The sequence below is a fragment of the Tachyglossus aculeatus genome, chromosome 8 (assembly GCF_015852505.1).
Source record: "Tachyglossus aculeatus isolate mTacAcu1 chromosome 8, mTacAcu1.pri, whole genome shotgun sequence".
NCBI lineage: Eukaryota > Metazoa > Chordata > Mammalia > Monotremata > Tachyglossidae > Tachyglossus > Tachyglossus aculeatus.
The window spans coordinates 12,919,019-12,942,413 of record NC_052073.1 but is presented as its reverse complement, the minus strand read 5'-3'; the positions used below and the strand labels follow the sequence as shown (position 1 = coordinate 12,942,413).

General features: G+C 38.7%; 1 protein-coding gene across 2 annotated transcripts in view; it reads right to left on the bottom strand.

Moving 5' to 3' along the window:
- Positions 1-23,395, bottom strand: part of DOK5 (docking protein 5) — a 92,138-nt gene that overhangs the window by 6,096 nt on the left and 62,647 nt on the right. The window contains exons 6-7 of one of the 2 annotated variants that reach the window (XM_038750721.1): positions 16,568-16,703; positions 7,578-7,868 (exon numbers count right to left, since the gene is read on the bottom strand). In XM_038750721.1, the coding sequence (XP_038606649.1) occupies positions 7,824-7,868; positions 16,568-16,703 (181 nt within the window). In that variant the 3' untranslated portion in view covers positions 7,578-7,823. Of the gene's footprint in view, positions 1-7,577; positions 7,869-16,567; positions 16,704-23,395 lie in introns of those variants that run through there. The other variant, XM_038750720.1, reaches the window with a different exon arrangement.

Sequence of the window (23,395 nt, the reverse complement as noted above, 5' to 3'; positions counted from 1 at the left end):
AGAAGAATTAGATGGCATAATAATCGTGGTATTTATTCTAAGCACTTATTAGGTAACAAAGTACTGTGCTAAGTGCAGGAGCAGCTACAAGATAATCAGAACATTCACAGTCCCTGTCCCTACGGGACTCACAAGTTAGAAGGGAGGGACGGCAGTTCTCCTATTTCCATTTTCCAGAATTGACAATTGAGACCAGAGTGGTTAAATGATTTGCCCAAGGTCACAGAGTAGGTCAGTGACAGAGCTAAAATTAGAACTTAGATTTCCCAGTTTGCAAGCCTTGTATTCTCTTCACTGGGCCACACCCTTGTGATTATACAACTGCCGACATGCCGAGATAGAACGATACACTTTAAAAGAGAGAATTCAGGCAACACGTATCGCAGAAATAAATTCAAATACCCTTCCTCACAAACTCCAGCATCCTTACTCTCCATTCCCCTTCAAAAATGAACAATATTTCCTACGCAATTAAAGTAATTTGAACCTGGATTGTTCAGCAATCTTACAAACCAACCATTTTTCAACTTCTTAACTGGGCACAAACCTAATGTTAATGTGATGCGGAATGCAGAGATATATCTGCACACTTTTCTGTGTGTGAATGCTTTTCAAATCATTATATCTTCAATCAACCTTGCAAATAGTTTTCAAAAATTATTAATTCTTCAAAAGTTCAATTCTGCTAAAAAATATGGCATACATTCACCCTTCTCAATAATGCCACATCTCCTGAGCTTTTCCATCTCCTTCTATGCTCACCGTCTCAAAAAGTTAAGAGAACACAAACACCTGCCTCCAGAAAATACATACAGATCTATCTCTGGACACAGAGTCCCATGAAAATAGAATATAAGGAAAAGACAGACTACACTAAATTTCTTTACATTAACTATTTTATTTCATTTTGGTCTGCCTGGATTTCTTTTAAGCCCTAGATATGCACAGTTAATGGCTTTCAGTATCTCCTTACTAATTATGCTTCTAGGACTGAAGATATATGACATAGCCTGAGAGAAGTTTGATAATAAAAGAAGATAGAAAAGAGGGCAAGATGAATTAGAAAAATGGCTTTTCACTGCTGGTTTAATTGGAGGAGGGACCTTTGGGATTAATTTGCAGAGCAGAATCAAATATACATGCATGTTATGAATTCTCTGGCTCCACCAAAAACCAGTATCCTGGAAATTTTCTTATCAGAAGGGTGGGATAAATAAATTCATGACATTTTTCAGATTAGAGCTCAGGCACTAAAATGAGTTAGCTGGAGAACCCAGAAGTTCCCACCTCCTCTTCCACCCCCTAACTCCATGATGGCCTTGGGGATTACTGAAAATTTCTAATGGCCAGTGGGGTAGCCTCAAACCCCCTCAAAGCTGCTGGAATGCAGGCACTTCAGATGAAATGTCTGCATGTACACACTGTGAACCACAAATAAGAAACTGATCCCAACTTTTTGTGCCTCCACATCAGGCAGATCCTTAATTTAAAGAAAATGTGTAGTTACTTTAAAGCTTCTTAAATGTACATTCATCTTCATGTAATCATTTATTTAAGTGTTTGGGTCCTGGTCCGAAAACACAATTTGAAAGGACTTATAAGCACAACAATGAATGATCTCCACAAAGTCCCTGAACTTAAACTGAACTGTATTTGAGGTTGATATGGAATAGTGCTTCAAAACATGCTGTTTCAATTAGAAGGGTTAAATGAGCTTCTGCTAGATAGTTTGGGATTTTTTTTGGACTTTCCGAAACAAATGTCCAAATGAAGACTGAAATGTATTAAGGTCTAATAATGCCCGCAACAAAACATTTTCCTAATTCTCAAATTTAAGGACTGGATAAATAATGACTTTAACATTACTCAAATTATTCAGTAAATCTATTAAAGAAACAACAGAGCATGTAGTTGGTTGGAAAGTGTATTCTCTCTAAATTAAATACTCTTATGAATAAACTTCTAATGGCCCAATTTAATTTGACGATAAATTGGAAACAACAAGGAAGTAACACCCATAGCAAATCCCTTCTCGAAGAAAACCACGAAGCTCTTTCTTAATTCCTTCAGAGAAAGCCTTTTGGGAAGTTTTTTTAATTGACTTCGAAGATAGGATGGAAAAAAAATCACATTACTGAACAAAGGAAGGGAAGCAGAAAATGGGAACAAAGGTAGACATTGACACAGCGAAGGAACCAGTGATGACTTGAGAAAGTAATTTAGGAAACAGTCTGGCAGAAGAGCATTCATCCGTGTTCGCTTTTTATAGCTGAAAGGTAAATTGTGAACCTTATGTTTCCAAACTGAAAGAGTAGAAGCTTCTAAAACACTGACTCACATATTGAACTTTAAACACCCTTATCCACTCTTGCCTTCTAGTGCTGTACCTATTAAGTGCAATTCTTTTTTTTTTTTAAATTCTTCACAATGGTCTATTTGAATATCTAAGAAAAACACAGCAAAGGAATCTAGCCTCATCTTAACCGTGATAAATATTATCAGTATCAGTATCAACTTATTTTATTGAGATTCCACTGAGTGTAGAACACTGCATTAGGAATTTGGGCAACATACTAAAAAAAACCTGTTTGGGATCTTCAAGGAGCTGACATTCCAGTGGGGGAGATGGAAGATATGAATCAACAAGGAGATGGTCTGCCTTTATCAGCTCCTTTTAATGTTAGGTGATTGGGAAATGGAATTTATGATCTCCTCAACAGGTTCCCAATGTCAAAACCAAAGAAAAAGAACTGTTATGGCCAAATAGGAATATAATAGTGCTGGCATTAGTGAAAAGAAATGACAGTGATTCCATTTCTGCAATTTGGGTTTGGGTCGACCAGGGGAAGGGAGGAAGTGAGAGGTAGAGAGGGAATGAGTGATGAAGAAAGGAGGGAAAGAGATGGGGGCGGGAAAGAGAAGAAAACAGAGAAAGCAAGGGAGAATGAGAATGGATTAGAGAAGAGACAATAAGGCAATTTCATAAAAGGTAGCTGAAGTGGTGACTTGCAAGATACAAGAGAAATGGAAAAGAAGACAAAGAATATCATTCAAAAAGTCAGACAGTAATCCTCAGCTTAATTAAAATATTTTCTAAGCCACAAAAATGCACTTCTATTTCCTCCATTCTTTCCTGCTTACCCACTCTATCCTCTGACGAGGTAACAGCAACCAATTTTCATAAATGAACACAAATCAATCTAGCATATATGAAAGTGCATAAATCCAGCTCTGGTTTCATACCAACATGGTTTGATTTGATGTCCACAATTAATTTATATATGCTTGTGGCAATGCAGCAGGCTGAACTGACATGATAATGGACTGTTTCATTCACTGATGAAAGGAGAATCAAAGCAATGGGAAATGATATGCTAGTGTGCATATGTGCAGCCATTTAACACTGGCCAACAACAGTCAAGTACTGCTCCACACATCTAGCCATTCCGTTAGCATGGTAAGTGAAAGAAGCCAAATCATAATAAGTGAATGCCAAAAATCTCCTTAAACAAATGTGGTTACTTTGCTTAATTCTCAAGACCAGTAATGGGATGCAGCCTCAAATTCAACCTCCACACTTTTCCCTCAGTGGCTGAATCCATTCATTAATTCAATCATATTTTTTGAGGGCTTACTTGTGCAGAACACTGTATTTAGCACTTGGGAGAGTACATTGCCACAATAAATGATCACATTCCCTGCCCACAACGAGCTAGTGTATATATCCCAATCTGCCTTAGATATCTTAAATTTAAAGAAAAAATAAAGATAACAAATGACGATTCCATGCATTCTGTCCGAAATAAAATATTAAGGCCTCTGTTTCCTACCACCTCTTCTTTCTATATTTTTTATTTTATTTGGATAAAGCAAACTCATTGATAGTGTGCTTTTCACTCCAGTTTCTGGTGGAAAAAGCAGTGCCTTGATCATTTCAAAGTGCACAGCAATACAGTACCATATTGTCATTCCTTGTGATCCAACTGTTTTCATGGCAGAGTATTGTTTTGTGAAACAGAACAGCATGACAGGATGTAATTGTTTGGAGCCTCAGTCGATCATGAATACCATATGCCTCTGTTTGTGACTGCATTCTAGAGTCATTCAGAAACAAGTGCAAATCATTGCAATGACAAACTGATCAGCACTTCAAGGCTTAATTCAACAGTTATCACAATCATAACTTCTACAGAGTTTCCCTTGAAAGTTGCTCCAACTGGGCTCCATGACTGCAGTTGGGCAACTTTATATAAGTGAATTGTATTGGAACTTTTAGTTTATTTATCCACATTCCTGAGGCATTTAGCCAAAGGCAGATTTTGCATGATATAAATGAACCAGAAATCAGCGATCCGGATCCACACTTTTTCTCACCTGTGGAACCGCCACGTCGATGTAATAGCTAACAAATTCTCAGTTTAAGAAGCCTCAATCCATTTATTTTTTATGGATGTGTTAAGGCTGGAAGGGGCAGTAAAGTTGAATCTGAATACCCATTGCAATAATGTTATTCATTCATTCGTTCATTCAATTGTATTTATTTATTCATTCATTCAATCGTATTTATTGAGCGCTTATTGTGTGCAGAGCACTGTACTAAGTGCTTGGAAAGTACAAGTTGGTAATATATAGAGACGGTCCTTACCCAATAGCGGGCTCACAGTCTATAGAAGGGAGACAAACAACAAAACAACACATATTAACAAAATAAAATAAATAGAATAGTAAATACGCACCAGTAAAATAAATAGTAATGAATATGTACAAACGTATATACAGGTGCTGTGGGGAGGGGAAGGAGGTAAGGAGGGGATGGGGAGGGGGAGGAGGGGGAGAGGAAGGAGGGGGCTCAGTCTGGGAAGGCCTCCTGGAGGAGGTGAGCTCTCAGTAGGGCTTTTGAAGGGAGGAAGAGAGCTAGCTTGGCAGATGGGTAGAGGGAGGGCATTCCAGGCCAGGGGGAGGATGTGGGCCAGGGATCGAAGGTGGGACAGGCGAGAACGAGGCCCAGTGAGGAGGTTAGCGGCAGAGGAACAGAGGGTGCGGGATGGGCTGGAGAAGGAAAGAAGAGAGGTGAGGTAGGAGGGGGCGAGGGGATGGACAGCCTTGAAGCCGAGAGTGAGGAGTTTTTGCCTAATGCATAGGTTGATTGGTAGCCACTGGAGATTTTTGAGGAGGGGCATAACATGCCCAGAGTGTTTCTGCACAAAGATGATCTGGGTACAGCGTGAAGTATAGATTGAAGTGGGGAGAGACAGGAGGATGGGAGATCAGAGAGGAGGCTGATGCAGTAATCCAGTCATGATAGGATGAGGGATTGAACCAGCAGGGTAGCGGTTTGGATGGAGAGTAAAGGGCGGATCCTGGCAATGTTGCGGAGGTGAGATCGGCAGGTTTTGGTGACGGATTGGGTGTGAGAGGTGAACGAGAGAGCAGAGTCGAGGATGACACCAAGGTTGCACGCTTGTGAGACAGGAAGGATGGTAGTGCCACATCTCCACATCTTATGCTACTTTTATCTGTTCACATTATTTGTTTATCATTCCTTAGTGTCATGAACTGCACTGTCCTTCCCTTTAACTGTCTTATTAATCAATCAATCAATCATATTTACTGAGTACTTACGGTGTGCAGAGCACTGTGCTAAGAGCCTGGGAGAGTACAATGTAACTGAGTTGGTAGTTATGATCCATGCATAAAGGATGAAAATCCTAGTACAAGAGAGATGCAGAAAGGAATGGGAGAATAGGAAATGAGGGCTTAGTCGGGGAAAGCCTCTTAGAGAAGATGTGCTTTTAATAAGTCTTTGAAGGTAGTGAAAGTGATCTCTTATGAGATATTGTGAGAACTGTGCTCTTTTGCAATTTTGATCCCGGTCAAATCCTTTTTCTTCCTTACTAGTTTCCTAACAAGTGTTCATAGCAATAGTCTACCAAATATTTCCTGATTTCTAAATTTTAGGTTCTTGACAAGGTTATCTATGTTCTCACCCACTGTATTTTCATAACGCAAAAGCATTTGGGTTACTAGAAAAGTCATGCATAAATGCACAGCCACATTCCCCAGTCCCTATATTTTTATTGTATTTATTAATACAATAACATCCATCAAATCCTCACATCCATCAAATCTAAATATTGATAAATACAAAGGTGGCACTCAATATAGCCCTGAAGGTAAGTAGTGTTTGTATATGTGAGATGGCATGTTCCAAAACTATAGCCAGACTATGTGTCAACTGGAGGCTAGCCAATTCCAGGGTAGGATTGAACAAAGGGGAGATGAAGAGGTTTATAGTAGCCTCTTTTGGGTGGATGCAAATACATAAGTGTTAGGTTGACTTTTGGACTGACAGTTTGGGGTGGTGGAAATTAATCTGGGGAGGTTTCCTGGGAGAGTTGGGCTTAAAGACGTCCACTGTTAACACTTTTCACTGAACAGTTTTGCCTATTCTACAGAGTGTGGAGGCTCCTTTTTAAAATTTCCTTAATACTTTGAAGCTAGAAGGCAGGGGAAGTTGGGGGAGGATAAAGTAACAACAGCATCTTTGTTCATATTTTATTTAACAGAAAATTCTTACCATGAAAATATGATTAAGATAGAAGAGCACACATCATAATGAATAGAGCAATTAAAATTCTTCAAGATAAGGCTCATTTATTTGTTGAGAAATCTATCATGCAAGTAGCAAAAAAGGATGACCTGCACAAGTATTATTTGTCTAGCTCAAAGTTTGCTGAAATAAATAGCATGCTAGCCTATGTTCTAAATTTTAATAACGTTTATTTTTTTCCAGCTACAAAGCAAAAGAAAAAGAAGAAAATGAGAAATAACTCTAAAAACTCAGCCAATTGTCAAGCCACTTTAAGCAGAATCAACGGCATAGGAATCATAACTTGTGCAGGACTTTACAATGCTGTGCTATTTTCTCCAAACTCTGGACCATATATATGTATATGGTTTGTTTTGTATATAATCTATTCACTGAAATCTGGGACTATTTCAAAAGTTTATCCAACATTCTGCTTGCATCATTTAAAGCTCAGAGCTGGGATTATTATATTGAGATGATTACATTTGTTGTATTCTTTGGGACTCTTTCCGCTTGATGAAGTAGATTAATTTAATCAATACAAACTGATTAAAATGATAATTGCTACATTAAGTGGCAGTTACTGATTCCTCTGGAACAGACATGCAAATGCTGTCGAACAAGAAGAATTGTTATTCATTTTGTGGCAGCTACTGCTCCACAGCAGTGGTATGCTGTTCCCTTTCCTTAAACATCACCAAAGGAGTAATTCGGGACCTTCTTGTTCAGACCTATAACTATTTACTTTCAAATCACTCTCTTTGTCAGGCAGATGAATTATAATTTCTTAGCTCTCTTGTTCTGGGACATAGCTAATTAGGAGTGTGCCGACCTATAAAATAAAAAAAGTGAGAAATCTAACAAGATGGTAGCATTTGGAAAAACTTTTCCAAGCGTGGTTTGAATCATATGAAGGAGCTATTGATCTTGAAAATTAAAATATATAACCAGCAAAAGTCTCTCTAGAGAGCTAGTCTCCAAAGTCCTCCTAAAGTGAAAATTAATTCTCTCCCAAAATATTTGGCCCCTTCTGTTTTTATAATCAACTGAGATCAATGTTTTATTTGCTATGCTCTTAGGGTTTGGGTCTATGACTGATGATTGGTAAAAGCATCTTCCATTCCTGACACCCAACCTGCTATCTTGAATTTCTTCATTCCCACTTTTTCTGCCGTTAAAGGAGAGAGTGATGGGTATTCAAATCATTACCGCATTACACAGACATCACAGAAGATTATTGAACTGTCAAGATAACGGAAAGTCCAACCTCATTTCCTGGCTGCTGCCAAAGAGAAAGAAAGAAACGTCTTTAGTACTAAGAAAAAAAAAGGAGAGGAAAGACTGAATTCGTTTATGACAGAAATCCTCAGCTAGAATGACTCCATTGTTGCCTAGTATAGTGGACAAACTATACTGTTAATAAAATGGATAATTTTATGGCTAAATGAAAATTGTAGGGTTTTCCTGTTGCACCGGATGTAATTGAATGGGTTTTTTTTTCATGGATAACACTGATAATTTTCATCCTTTTAGTCACATTTTTCTTAGTTTTCCATATTCCTCTCCCAGCTCCTTGTGGTCTTCTATGACATTGAATTCTTAGGGGAAAGGCTCATCATGAACCAGATTAACTCAATGCCAAAAATCTAGACCAAGGATTGGCATTATCTATCACAAATTAAAGACAGTGAAGTAGCAAGCCATTCTGCCTGACCTGACTTTCCCCACAGGCAACAGGTATAATATGTGGAGGAAAAGAAGAAGAGTAGAGAAGGTAAGAGTTTTGGAGGGGCAGACCACGTCTCTGGAGCTACAGATATATTGACAAGAACTTCTGGGAGCCTGTCCCTCCTCATGCCAATTTTGCATGATCCTCACACACTTCATTCACCATCAGTTTGGTTCAGTTGCTGTTTTTGGTTACTAGGACATTGTATTGGGACATTTATGAGTGGTCTGAAAGAGTTAATGAATGCTTTGAAGTGCCTCTTCTACTCCCAACCAGGCCTGGACATATTTGGCCAAATAGCATTAAGGTATTATGTCTGTCCCAGTGGTAAGGAAATGGATCAGGTTCCACCAAACCAGTTATTCTCAGTAAAGAAAGAGTTCAGTTCCACCATACACTTTGGATTCTGGTCAGAACTAGTCCAGGTTAAATTTTCCCTGGAGCAGCCTACAACCATAGGCTGGGAACTGATGCAGTTAAAGAAAGCTCTATGAGGGCAGGGTAGATGGAAGAGTTCAGATTACTGTACTATGGACCTAGGATCAATACCTGGGTCGAAGGTCCTCTGGAATCATGGCCTTTAGGTGGTCAGAACAGACTGTTCTCTCTTCTCCTTTCTACTCTGTATCCCATCCCTATATCTGAATCTGGGACTATGAATCTCTAGGAGATATTCAAAGTGGTACAATTCCAACCTAAGTCCCAAGTGCAGGGGAAGGAAATACACTGGGGCTGAAGTCAGAAGGAGAGACCTACTGAGCTAATGTTTGGCCTCCAATTTGATCTCATTGAGCAATTGCCCTGGAAGTGTCTGTCTTTCCTTGAATTATGTTTTTCCTCCTGGTTTGTAGTTCCAGAATTGGGAGCGTTCTCAAAAGTCTTCTAGCTCCAAAGTGGGAAAGACTCTCTACCAACCAAGAAAGTCAATCACCTCTCTTAGTCACCTAACTGGATTGTCTTTGTCACTTGGACTCAAACACGCTGGTCTGCTCATCCAATTCGAACAGTTCAATTCGAGGTAGAAGCCTATAGTGTGTGTGTGTGTGTGTTTGTATATATGTGTCACTATTTACATGTGATTATATATACATATGCACATGATAACATATGTGTGCATTATATATATATGTAAAAAATCACATTTTAAATAGTCGCTGTGTTATTGAGAAAGCAAGACTTTTGAAAACTGGTATACTGAGCAAGCAGCAGCAGAAGCAGCTGAGATAGTAATCTTATCTGAATGCCTTTAAAAGAAAAGTTCAGCATAATTATATGCTGCCTCTAAATCACAAGGCTTTCAATTACATTCATTTTTTAAATGACTATATTAGTATCCTCAGATTCACACTCTAAAAAACATACCATGAGTTTTAGAGATTAAAGGCAAACTTACTGTTGGTAGAATGAATTTCTGTTTTGATGTGGCTGCCCTACCCTGAAACAAACAGCAACTCTGTCTCTAGTAAGTACTGCTGCAGCAGCTGTGAAGTGGTGATTTTATAGAGAGTAGTATTTTAATAATCAGGAAAATTGAAAATTAAAAATATAACATTTTATAAATGTTGAGACTATTATGTTGCTAAAACACTATGAAGTTCTCAAAAACACCATTCTCTAAAACATCACTCTCTTCATGATTCCAGGAAACGAAGTCGAAAAAAAATTAGGAGAAACGACTTCCATCACCTCGCCCCCACCTACCTCACCTCCCTTCTCTCTTTCCCCGGCCTAGGCCGCAACCTCCGCTCCTCTGCCACCGCTAACCTCCTCAATGGGCCTTGTTCTCGCCTGCCCTCCACACAACTGCCAAACTAGCTCTCTTCCTCCCTTCAAAGCCCTACGGAGAGCTCACCTCCTCCAGGAGGCCTTCCCAGACTGAGCCCCCTTTTTCCTCTCCTCCCCTCCATCGCCCCCACCTTCCTCCCTCTGTCCTACCCCCTTCCCCTCCCCACAGCACTTGTACATTTTTGTACATATTTATTACTTTATTTATTTTACTTGTACATATTTACTACTTTATTTTATTAATGGTGTGCGTTTAGCTATAATTCTATCTATTCTGACGGTTCTGACACCTGTCTACTTGTTTTGTTTTGTTGTCTGTCTCCCGCTTCTAGACTGTGAACCCATTGCTGGGTAGGGACCGTCTCTACATGTTGCCGACTTGTACTTTCCAAGGGCTTAGTACAGTGCTCGGCACACAGTAAGCGCTCAGTAAATATGATTGAATGAACTGAATGAATGAATATGTGTCTATCAAATCTAAGTGAATGATTTTAGCTATTTTAGGTGAATCTCTCAAAAGTTACTGCCCTTAATATTGTTCTAAGACATATGAGATGCATATCAATTTTCTGTTTTCTACTGTTTAGCTGAATAGTTATTTAGAACAGTGCTTGGCTCAAAGTAAGCACTTAACAAATACCATAGTTATGAATTATTATTATTATTTATGTGGATATAAATGTTCACTTTGGGTGCTGCTATAAAACATGAAGTTTATTACCATTCACTATTTCTCCTATATTGAAATTTAGTCCCCCAACCAAAGTTCATACCTTCAGTCACTCTGATAGATAAGATTTTCTTTGTTCAAGTAATAGCCTGCAATCACCTTGCATAATAGTGAACTCAACTCAGTCTATTTAAAAAAGAAGAAAAAATTATTAAGAACAACAGAGGAGCTAGGGAATAGCTCCTAAAACTCCTAACCTCAATGCCAGGAATACATCCATTAATTAAATTATATGTTTTGAAAAATGTGTAAGTTCAGTGATGGATAACAGAACAAAGGTACTAAAAACAATGGAATCGCTTCGAATAACATCTTTGTCTAGACTAGACAACCAATCAGTATTAATTTTTGAGTCCTTACTGTGTGCAGAGCATTTTTTTAATGGAATTTATTAAGTGCTTACTATGTGCAAAGCACTGTTCTAAGCGCTGCGGTAGATGCAAGGTAATCAGATTGTTCCACTTGGGGCTCACAGTCGTAATCCCCATTTTACAGATGAGGTAACTGAGGCACAGAGAAGTTAAGTGGCTTTCCCAAGGTCACACAGCAGACATGTGGTGGAGCCAGGATTAGAACCTATGACCTCTGACTCCCAAGCCCGTGTTCTTTTCCCTAAGCCACATTGCTTCCTTATTTTATTCATTCATTCAATCATACTTATTGAGCACTTACTGTGTGCAGAGCACTATATTCATTCTTTCATTCATTAAATCGTATAGAATGAATTAATTGAATGTACTTCCCTAAGCGCTTGGGAAGTACAAGGCTGCAACATATAGAGACGGTCCCTACCCAACAGTGGGCTCACAGTTTAGAAAGGGGAGACAGACAACAAAAAAAAAAAAACAGGTAGACAAGTGTCCCAAATCCACCAACTGCCTGCTGTGTAACTTAAATGACTTAATTTCTCTGCAAATCTGTAATTGGTGGTTAAATATCCATTAGTATTATTACTAATAATGGTATTTATTGAATGCTTACTGTGTGCAAAGCACTGTATTCATTCTTTCATTCATTCTTTCATTCATTCAATCTTATTTCTTGAGTGTTTACTGTGTGCAGAGCACTGTACCAAACGCTTCGGAGAGTACACTATAACATCAAACAAATTCCCTGCCCACAACGAGCTATCTGTTAGACTGTGAAATCCATGTGGAACAGGGCCTGTATCCGACCCTATTCTCTTGTATCTAATAATAATGGCATTTATTAAATGCTTAACATGTGCTGTTCCAAGTGCTGGGGAGGCTACAAGATGATCACGTTGTCCCACAAAGGGGCTCACAGTCCTAATCCCCATTTTACAGATGAGGTAACTGAAGCACAGGTAAGTTAAGTCAGAGAAGCAGTGAGGCTCAGTGGAAAGAGCCCAGGCTTTGGAGTGAGAGGTCATGGGTTCAAATCCCAACTCTGCCAATTGTCAGCTGTGTGACTTTGGGCAAGTCACTTAACTTCCCTGTGCCTCAGTTACCTCATCTGTACAATTGGGATGAAGACTGTTAGCCCCCATGAGGGACAACCCGATCACCCTGGACCCTCTGCAACACCCAGAACAGTGCTTTGCACATAGTAAGAGCTCAATAAATGCCACCATTATTATTACAGTAACTTGCCCAAAGCCTGGGCTCTTTCCAGTGGTTGGTAGGCATTTAGAAGGAAGCAGGGAGCGCGTCCATGCACCCCTGACCGGCCTGAGGGACGAAGGAAGCAGGGAGTGCATGGATCAATGGAAAGAGCCCGGGCCTTGGAGCCAGAGGTCATGGGTTCCAATTCCGGTTCCGCCAAGCCTCAGCTGTGTGACCTTGGGCCAGTCACTTCACTTCTCTGGGCCTCAGTTCCCTCATCTGTAAAATGGGGATGAAGACTATGAGCCCCTCGTGGGACAACCTGATCATCTTGTATCCTCCTCAGTGCTCAGAACAGTGCTTTGCATGCAGTAAGTGCTTAATAAATGCCATTATTATTATATTTGTGCAGATGTATTACTCTTTTTATTTTACTTGTATGTATTTACTATTCTATTTATTTTGTTAATGATGATAATAGTAATAATGGCATTTGTTATTATTTCTTATATTTGTACAGATTTATTACTCTAGTCATTTTACTTGTACGTATTTACTATTCTATTTATTTTGTTAATGATAATAATAATAATAATAATGGCATTTGTTATTATTTGTTATTATTATATTTGTACAGATTTATTGCTCTATTTTACTTGTATGTATTTACTATTCTATTTGTTTTGTTAATAATAATAATAATAATAATAATAATGATGGCATTTGTTAAGGGCTTACTATGTGCAAAGCACTGTTTTAAGTGCTGGAGAGGATACAAGGTGATCAGGTTGTCCCATGTGGGGCTCACAGTCTTAATCCCCATTTTACAGATGAGGTAACTGAGGCACAGAGAAGTTAAGTGACTTGCCCAAAGTCACACAGCTGACAAGTGGCGGAGCTGGGATTAGAACCCATGACCTCTGACTCCCAAGCCCGTGCTCTTTCCACGGAGCCGTAGCTATAATTCTATTTGTTCTGACGATTTTGACACCTGTCTACATTCATTCATTCAATCGGAATTTATTGAGTGCTTACTGTGTGCAGAGCACTGTACTAAGCGCTTGGGAAGTACAAGTTGGCAACATATAGAGAAGGTCCCTACCCAACAGTGGGCTACATGTTTTGTTTTGTTGTCTGTCTCCCCCCTTCCAGACTGTGAGCCTGCTATTGGGTAGGGATTGTCTCTCTTGTACTTTCCAAGTGCTTAGTCCACTGCTCTGCACACAGTAAGCGCTCAATAAATACGATTGAGTGTTCTCAAGCCAAAATGCAGAACTAGACATATGGGAACATTTTCTTCCATCGGGGACCTTAAAATCTAAGTCTCACAGCAACGAGGAAATGGAGACAAAGAAATGGAGAAGCAAACCAGAGTTCATCTCCTACCATATCCAGCAGCCCTATTGCAGGACTCCATGATACTTTGGTCATCGGCTTCGAAAAGGTTTTCACTGTGGGGCAACTGCCTGCACGGCAGATATGGCAAATTGGCGGAAAGAGGGGGTTTCAGGGTGGAAAGAGGGAGTTTCAGGATCAGCATGCAGGGTAGCAATGGGGAAGGAAAAGGCTCATGGTTTCTCCTCCTGACTCCAGACCCTTGCTACTGTGGGCCAGCTGCTTTGATGGGAAATATTCATCAGGCTGAGTGTGAGTTCGTGTGAGTGAGTCTGAGTTTGCGTGGATGCATATGCCTGGGCTTATCTCTAGGGTCCCTGCCTTTGTATGTCTCTGAATAGCTTTATATCTATTCTGATTCCTCTTCCTACCTTATTCGAACCCCCTCAGTCTTGGGAAACTGGCCCCATTTCCATGGATACCCCAACCCCTTTGAGCCACAAAAAATATTATCTATCTGCCTTTGGCAAATACAGAATAACATACGTAATACATATATATGTATTATATACATATATATATATATATATGTATATATATATATATATATATAGCAGTAATAGAAAAGTTTAAGAAACAGTTTAAACAACTTTATTAGAACAAAAGTGGGCAATTATAAGCCTTGTGCTAGTCACAAGTGAGTTTTGATCAAGTCAGTGAGAATACTGGTATTTGACTGAACTATTCTTGAGAACTGTGGGGTTATTCAGTCAAGACGCATTTCAATTTTGAGTAGAATTTCCTGGCCTGGTAGTTCATGTGACCTAGCCAATTAGGTTTAACAAACTGCTATAAAGCTTGGGGGTGGGGTGCCCTCTGTGGTTAAGTGGGCTGAATTTGGCCCTTGTGTTCAGTGCCCTCTATCCAGGGCATAACCTGCCCATTCCTGGAGTAAATGGTCTCATGCTGGCAGATTTCTCAGTCCAAAATTAAAAAAAAATACATATGCTTACTACAGCAATGCCTCCGAGAAAGGCAAAATAAGAATTTCTGGGGATTTCCCCAACAATCCATCTAGTACTTTCAATGAAAACAAAACTCCAGTAAGAAAGAAAGCTAAATCCTTATTCCCCTACTTTAGCTATTCACTTAAAAGGATGCAAAAGTGGAACAGTTAGGGAAAAGAGAATATGACTTGTAAGGTTAAAACTATCTGAGCAGATGCAATTTCTCATAGCATGTTAGCATTCAATTACAGAGTATGTTTGGAATTTCTGAGAAATTTTCTGAACCATTTGTAAGTACTAGAAAAACCGTAAGTGCTTAACAAATACCACGATCATTACTGTTATCATTATTAACAATGGGAATAGAAAGAAAAAAACACAATGAAATTATTGAAATGTAATTCCTTGAATTTGAGTGATGGGCCATGTTGCCATTTATCCTTCTAGCTAATGTTAGTCTTATATAATCTGAAGGCATAATCTCAAGGCATTCATGAGCTCTAACATTGCTAAGCATCCTAAATCTTGACTCTAGTTATAAATTCTTACATATATGATGCCATATCAGAACATGACAGTCAATCTCAAAGCAAACTCTCTTGCTACAGTAATAATAATGATGGTATTTGTTAAGCATTTAACTATAATAATAATAATAATGGCATTTGTTAAGCGCTTACTATATGCAAAGCACTGTTCTAAGTGCTGGGGAGGATACAAGGAGATCAGGTTGTCCCACGTGGGGCTCACAGTCTTAATCCCCATTTTACAGATGACATAACTGAGGCACAGAGAAGCTAAGTGACTAGCCCAAGGTCACACAGCTGACAATTAGTGGAGGCGGGATTTGAACCCATGACCTCTGACTCCCAAGCCCGTGCTCAGTGTGGCACCATACTACAAGACATGAGTAGAGTCCTTCCATGAAATTAATGAGGTGAAAACTCATTCAGGGACACCAAACGAAGGAATTAGTTTCTTAAAGTATCACTGCAGTCCATTTAAGATTCTGAACCAATATTTGGTCCTCCTTCATTTTAGTCAAAAGCAAGATGTGATGTTGCTAAATTACTTTCATAATGTAGAATTCATCAAGTATACAGCAAGGCAAGATCAAACTGCATTATTTTCCCATTACATTTTTAAGGAAGCTTCTGAGATAATTATTCATATTCTTGATTAATTATAGGATAGGCTAATTAGGATTTTAAAATGAATAATATGTGCTTATAAGGTGTGTCCATCTATCACAGAACAATTTACATCTGTTGGTGGTTTCACAAATGAGATAATTAAGCAGTATTCTATCTAAACTTTTCTAATTTCCTTATGAAATTTAAAAAGCCATCCATGGGACTTTCTACAGTGACTGTCCAAAAAACATCTTCCTTTTTGCATTTCAAGTGACTTGAAATACCTTCTCTCTCAATAGCAGTGGCACATATTTTGTGTGTGAGTCTGCACTATCCAAATAAATGGCCATGTTCTGATATGGAACCATGTATGTATGAATTTTCAAATATAGCCAGGACGCTTAGCAATGCTAAAGTTCACAAATAATAATGATGCTATTTATTAAATGCTTTCGATGGGTCAAGCCCTGTGCTAGATACAGAAAAGAAAGGTTTGAAATGTATACATGGTTTCAGCACAACACCATGCCAGTAAAACTCAAAATGCTAAATTAAATTCAAATATAAAACTGTGAACTGTAAGGGAAAATCAGGGAGTCAGGCTGTTTATATGAGTATACAGCTCACCTGAAAGTCTTTGGATCTCATTAGCTGGGGCCAATCAGTGGATAAGCAGGAGAAAAAATAAACCTACCATTGAATTCTTCACACTTTGCAATAAGCGCTCATGCTGTTCAGCAATAGCCAAGGCGGCTGAGTGAACTTTTTGATAGATGGCCTCTCCATCTCTTGTTTGAAAGATAAACAGTCCTTCCCCTGTGTCACACATCCTGCCAAAATAAAAATAACTACTTGAAAATAAGACTCTAAGGAATTCAATAGGAATATTAATGAATATCTTCTATTAGAAGTACATATCACATTTTGGAGACCATAATTAAACAGAAAATGGCCCTAAAGATATGTCTAACAAAAATTTTAATTCAAATAGTTTACCCAAATGCTACAGCAGCACAACTGAACATGTCACAGACTATTTGAGTCTGTGATTCCCGATACCTGAAGATCCAGTGAAATCTTGTACTGAAGCAGGAGGATGGAAAATATAAATCTTTTAAGAAACTTTCTAGCCTGAGGATTCTGTGATTTTCAGACAAAGGAATTAATTAAACCATTTAATTACATAGATTCTGGTGGTTTGAAAGGGAAAGATCTGACTCTATCTGTGGGGTATGAGCAGCAAAAGGAGTGCAGAAATGGGCCTTCTTTTTATGAGTGCCTGAATCACGGTGCTAAAATGGAAACGTCTGTGGAGAAAGCCATATGCTTACTTGACATTAAGTGTCAGTGTAGAAAGAAATGCTGCCTTTACATGTGATCATTAAAAAGACAGATGTGCATTTTATTAAACAGGTGAGGCTAACGCATATGAAATGCAGAAATCTATTAGATCTAAACCAATTACATACTCTCTTAAAAGAAATGGAAGAAAATGCTAGGATCAGAGGAAAGAATTATTTCAAATTCTTCTGTAAGTTCATGCTTATTTTCTCTTAATACCTCTCCACAGAGATGCAAGGCTGTAATATAAATAGTTTAGCTAGATCCAGAAAATCTATGGCCCATTTTGCTTTTAAGATTTTCATGCATTTTCAGAGAGCTGAGTGTAAAACTTTTAGATCCAAATTTTGACCTGGGCCTCATTCTCATCTACCAGAGAAGAAGCTTGGTATATACAGAATTTAGTGATAGATTGAATATATGAGTTGAATAAGAGAGAAGAATCAAAGACAATGCCAGCGTTATAGACTTGAGAGACAGGAAGGATGGTGGTTCTGTCTACAGTGATGGGAAAAATCACAGGGAAGATCGGGTTTGGGGGGAAGATAAGGAGTTCTGTTTTGGAAATGTTAAATTTGAGGTGTCAACGGGACATCCAAGTAGAGATGTTATGAAGGCAGGAGGAAATGCGAGATTGCAGAGAGGAGGAGAGAGAAGGACTGGAGATGTAGATTTAGGAATCATCAGCATAGAGGTGGTAGTAGAAGCCATCCATGGGACTGCATGAGTTCTCTAAGGGAGTGGGTGTAGTAATCTACTTCATGGCGCCCAGTTCAGGCTTGTGATTCACAAATTCTTCTACCTAAAAAACTAAGAGTTAAAACTTAGAGCAGCTTCCTTGCTATGACCTTCACAATATGCTCATTCATTCAATCGTATTTATTGAGCACTAACTGTGTGCAGAGCACTGTACTAAGCACTGGGGAAGTACAAGTCGGCAACATATAGAGACAGTCCCTGAACAATGTCAACTTTATGAAAATCTGTATAGAGGATCATAAATTGACATTCTGGTTTAGATTTATTCCGTTTGTTCAAATTCATTAAAGAATCGCTCAGTCACTACTTTGGAAGGACTGCATATACGAGGGGGTTCTCAAACTCCATCGGCTAAGTCTGTACTGAAGAATGTATGACCTGCGTTCTTGGGAAGTGATTGCTTCATGTAACTTTGCTTACAGCTTTGTCAACCATTTAACAAGAGTGTCTGCAGTCCATGATCCAAACATCATTTATAATCTAAGTCCCAAGGGGGAAAATGAAGGATGAGCAGAGGAACAATGAAACAAACTAAATGGACTGATGGCCTTGCATGACATACTGCAGAAATGTCTGCTCTTCCTCCAGGGAGAGAGTGAGAGGAGGAAAGAGAAAATTAAAATGAGGTTCTAATGGGAATGAAACTTCATCCTTAAGGCCACGATAGAATAAGAAATCCACATGTTACTGTCTTCTATTGCCCTTTCACTTTCCTTTCACATTACCTGCCACTTTCTTCCTGGAAATTTTCCAGAATTCTAGTGGAGCTCCAAATTTCCCAGTCTCTCTGTCTTCGCTGTTTCATCCAACAAAAAACAATGAGTTGAAAACCAGAGAATGGATTTATAAAAAGAGAACGTGCCTGGCCTTGCCTCTAATACTAATCCAGATGTTAAGATTCAGTGGGGTTTCTCATATCCCAGCTGCACTTATACTTTTGAGTCCCCTCAGCCTCACTGCTCCCATAAGACCCTGTAGTTTAGACAAAACTCCATCAATCATCCAAACCATGGGTTATGTTCTTTGACAGGTATCCAAATGAAACTCACAGCTCATGAGATTTCAGAAAATCATAGCATTACCACAAGAAGCTTCACTATCCATTTCCATTTCATTCCATTTCCATAAGTGCTTAGTACAGTGCTCTGCACACAGTAAGCGCTCAATAAATACGATTGATTGATTTCCAAATGTTCACAGACTGCTCTCTCTATTTTTAAGAGTTATTAACTGAATCAAAATATACCACTACCCTTAAGACATTTCAAATTAGTTATGATATTTTTTACAAAAATAAATTCAGACAATGCGCTTTATGAAAGTCTAAGTGTGGCATTCGCCCACACCCTGGGCTGTCAAGATCCACAGGACTGACTAGACAAAAAAAAAAATGAGAATATAAATGTTAGGAAACAAGGAAGCTGGAAAACAGAAAAAGAGCTGGATTTGAGGGAAGAAGTTTATAATCCTAAATTCTACTTTTCTAAGAAGCAACAGAGGGCCATAAAAGTAAATCAACTGAAAAGAAACCATTCCAGTTTCATAGTCTGTCATTTGAAGGAGACTGTGAGCCCGTTGTTGGGTGGGACCGTCTTTATATGTTGCCAACTTGTACTTCCCAAGCGCTTAGTACAGTGCTCTGCACACAGTAAACGCTCAATAAATACAATTGAATGAATGAATGAATTAAATAGTAAAATGAATTCAAATGGGTAAAAATGGCCATTTTTCACTGTAAATGCATACAAACCTACCTTACCAAATTAACGTCACTGTAAGTGTTCAGTTCAGAACCTTTGCATTTTCCTGGTAGAGTCATTGACCTACATGAAATCTTTGTTAAAAATATGTAGATCACATGTATTGTTGGCTGGTAAAGGAGTTATACTCATCTGAGTTAATTTTTCAGCAGATTCAAGTTTCCTTTCAAATGTCACATGAGGATTTTTCCTTCATTTTAGGCTTTTTAGCACAGTGAGGTAGTAAGTGGGATGCTGATTTTTAGAATGCCTAGTCAGCACTCAATTCTTACGGTAACAAAGAAACTTTTACTAGACACCTGACACATTTTAAGAAACTAATTTGCAACATTATGTAATCTTCTCTAATGATGATAATTCCACAAAACATTTTGCCATGGTTGTAGCTTTTTTACAAGTAGATGTATCTATATAAAATGATGAATATATCTTGGGCCATATTCTGCCCTCTGATGTACACTTTGTCCCAAGCGCTTAGTACAGTGCTCTGCACACAGTAAGCGCTCAATAAATACGATTGAATGAATGAATGAATGAATGAAAAGCAAAATGTGATTTTCTGCGTTTAGAGAGAGAAAGAAAAGAAAGAAAGAAAAAAAGAGAAAAGAACAAGCTGGCTAAAATAATATACCACATTTCTGAATAGCCTCTCCTGCCCTTGTCTCTCTCTAAGGACTAAAAAATTTGTGAAAATGAATTACACTGTTCATCTTCTGAAGCAAGAGACAGAAATAAATTATATAAATGCAGTGTTATTATATGAAATAGAATAATTTTGCCCCCAGTGCTCTGAGTCACTGAAAGGAAAGAAGCAAGGCAAACTCAAGGCAAAATGTGGAAAACTAGACCCGCTTTGGAAAATTCTTCATTCATGTCTAAGCTTGAAACCCTTGAGTAAGTTTTGCCTAAATGAGTTCATTTCCTTGCCTATATATTGACTACCACCCAGATTTTCCATGACTACCCAGTATTCTCAATGACTTGAGATATGGGCTCTCCAACTGGTTCATCAGCACTTAATTGACATTTGTAAATCAATTTTCAAGATAGATTTGATTCCTGCCTACTATCAGGTGCACTTGTAAGTGGTTATCAAGCATAGGTATCATAAAACTCCATCTCGTTGCTTTTCTGGAACACCCAAATAAGCAAACCTCGTACTGTTACCAGAAGGGAGAAATGAAGCCCCCGTGCTTGAGATCATTTTTAGAATATTCATTCATTCATTCAATCGTATTTATTGAGTGCTTACTGTGTGCAGAGCACTGTACTAAGCGCTTGGGAAGTACAAGTTGGCAACATATAGAGACGGTCCCTACCCAACAACAAGCTCACAGTCTAGAAGGGGGAGATAGACAACAAAACAAAACAAAACATGTAGACAGGTGTCAAAATCATCAGAACAAATAGAATTATAGCTATATGCACATCATTAACAAAATAAATAGAATAGTAAACATGTAGTATTTGCCAAAGCATCTTGACTCTTAATTATCCAGCATATCAAAAATGTGACAAACTGCATCATGTTTTAACACTTGGAGTTTAAAATAATGAGCAGTTTTCTTTTTCATTACCTAGGAGGCTACTAGCAATATGCCTAGGAGGGGGTAGATAAGATAACCTCCATCAGGAACTTTTTCTTTGACCCTCCAAGCCCCCCTGAGTTTACTTAGCCCTAAGCATTCCAGACAAATGGCCAGCCACAACCCACACTCCTAGCTATGGGGTGGAATCTCTTCACCCCAGTGTTTCTATGAATCGAAATGAAATCCCTTCCAATAGGTCCCATGGGACTTACAGGCCAAACACACTGCAACAGCTGTGCAGACTGGGATTCATTCATTCATTTAATCATATATATTGAGCGTTTGTTGTGTGCAGAGACTACAATGGAGAACCCAAGTTTTCCATTTCTCTACTGACGATTGGAACCTAATTTCAGCCCACTTGTAGAAGGCATCACCCAGAATAAACCAAGCAAGGTGGCTGGTACTGAATTTCTCCTACACTTTTAGCTGAGAAATTAAAATAACGAGACAAGGAATCTGCATTCTACAAGAGAATAATTTGTTTGTGGTCTAAAACATGTGCAATGTTTGGCTTACATTGTTTGTAATTAATCCATAAACCATTTCAGAAACCTGGAGAAAAAAATGACACCAAACAAAACAACTGAATTCTTAATTTTATACAAGACATTTTCCCACTGGTGTTAAAAATAAGTGGCTCAGGTGAAAAAGAATGTTGCATTGAATATTAAAGTTTCATATTACTCATGCATTGACCTTTCTGTTCTGAGAGATTCATTACAATATTTCAATTTCCAGGTCCTTGAAAGAAACCAAATACAAATCAGGAATATGGAAATGAGGAATTAAAAATTTTCTAGGAGTAGGTTGTAAAATCAGCAAGTTGGTCATATGCCTAAAAATCAAATTATTTATAATTGGACTTTGTGTAAATTGGAATTAGACAAATGATGGCAGTATTTTGGGAGGAAATGCCTTCAGACACACACATGATTCAGTGTCTAAAAAGTTGCATTTCCTGAGATTTTATTCACTGTACAGCAATAGCATTTATTGAGTACTTAATATGTGCAGAACACTGTACTAAGCACTTGGGAGTAGTCCAATAGAGTAGGTAGACACAATCCCTGCCCACAAGGAGTGCTCCAGCACTTTGAACAGTGCTTCTAAGTGCTTAAAATATGCCATCATTATTATTATTATTACAGATCAGATGGGTAGACAGACATTAAAATACAGAAGGATAGCTATATAAGTCCCAAGGGGGTGGAATAAAAAAAGTGCTTAAGGGGTACAGGCATAAGTGCATAGGGAACACAAAAGGGAGGGCAAAGTAGAAGTGAAAGCTTAGTCAGGGAAGAAGGCCTTTAGGAGGAGATATCATTTTAGTAAGTCTTGAAGATGTGGAGAGTGATGACATGATTTTAGTAGGACTTGAGGCTGGGGAAGTGTTAGCCTTTCTGTCAAAAACAAAGTGGTCAAATCACAAGTCTGAAGGCTACATACCACCCTTCCGGTCATTTGCAGTAGCTCACATACACTCTGCTTCACGGATCTTGGGCGCCATTCGTACTAGCTCAATCCCAGGTCTGTGCCAGGGAAGGAAAAAAAGCATGTGCTACTCTCTAAGGTGCTCATGATACTATGATTAGGATGGCTCAAGACACATTCATGCCCCTAAACTCAGAAGAGCTGAGATCATGGGGAGCATAAAGCAGATCTTCCACAGCCTCAGATGTGGTCATCCACAATAAAACAATCAGTCCTCACTCCAAAACCAAAAACCATTGAGGGCAGATCTCTCTTCTATTCACCTTCATCTCTCTGTTACGTTGTGATGCCTCTAGCTTCAAGAGTTGAATTTCAAGCACTCCTGAGAGTGTTGTCATTCTTGTGTTTATGTTGGCTGGAAATGATGACAGGTGACCAGAAATAATTTCCACACTTGTAAAGTTGTCTTTCATTTCAAAGGTGCTGATTCTGATGGGGAGATTGTATCCTTGGATGTGAATGTCACACCCACAGTACATTCATGTAGAGCCTGCCATTTGGTTCAGACTTAAGCTGCTGCTTAGAGTCCATTTTACTGTACAGCTTTACCTCTTTGAAATTTCATCTGCATTATAATAA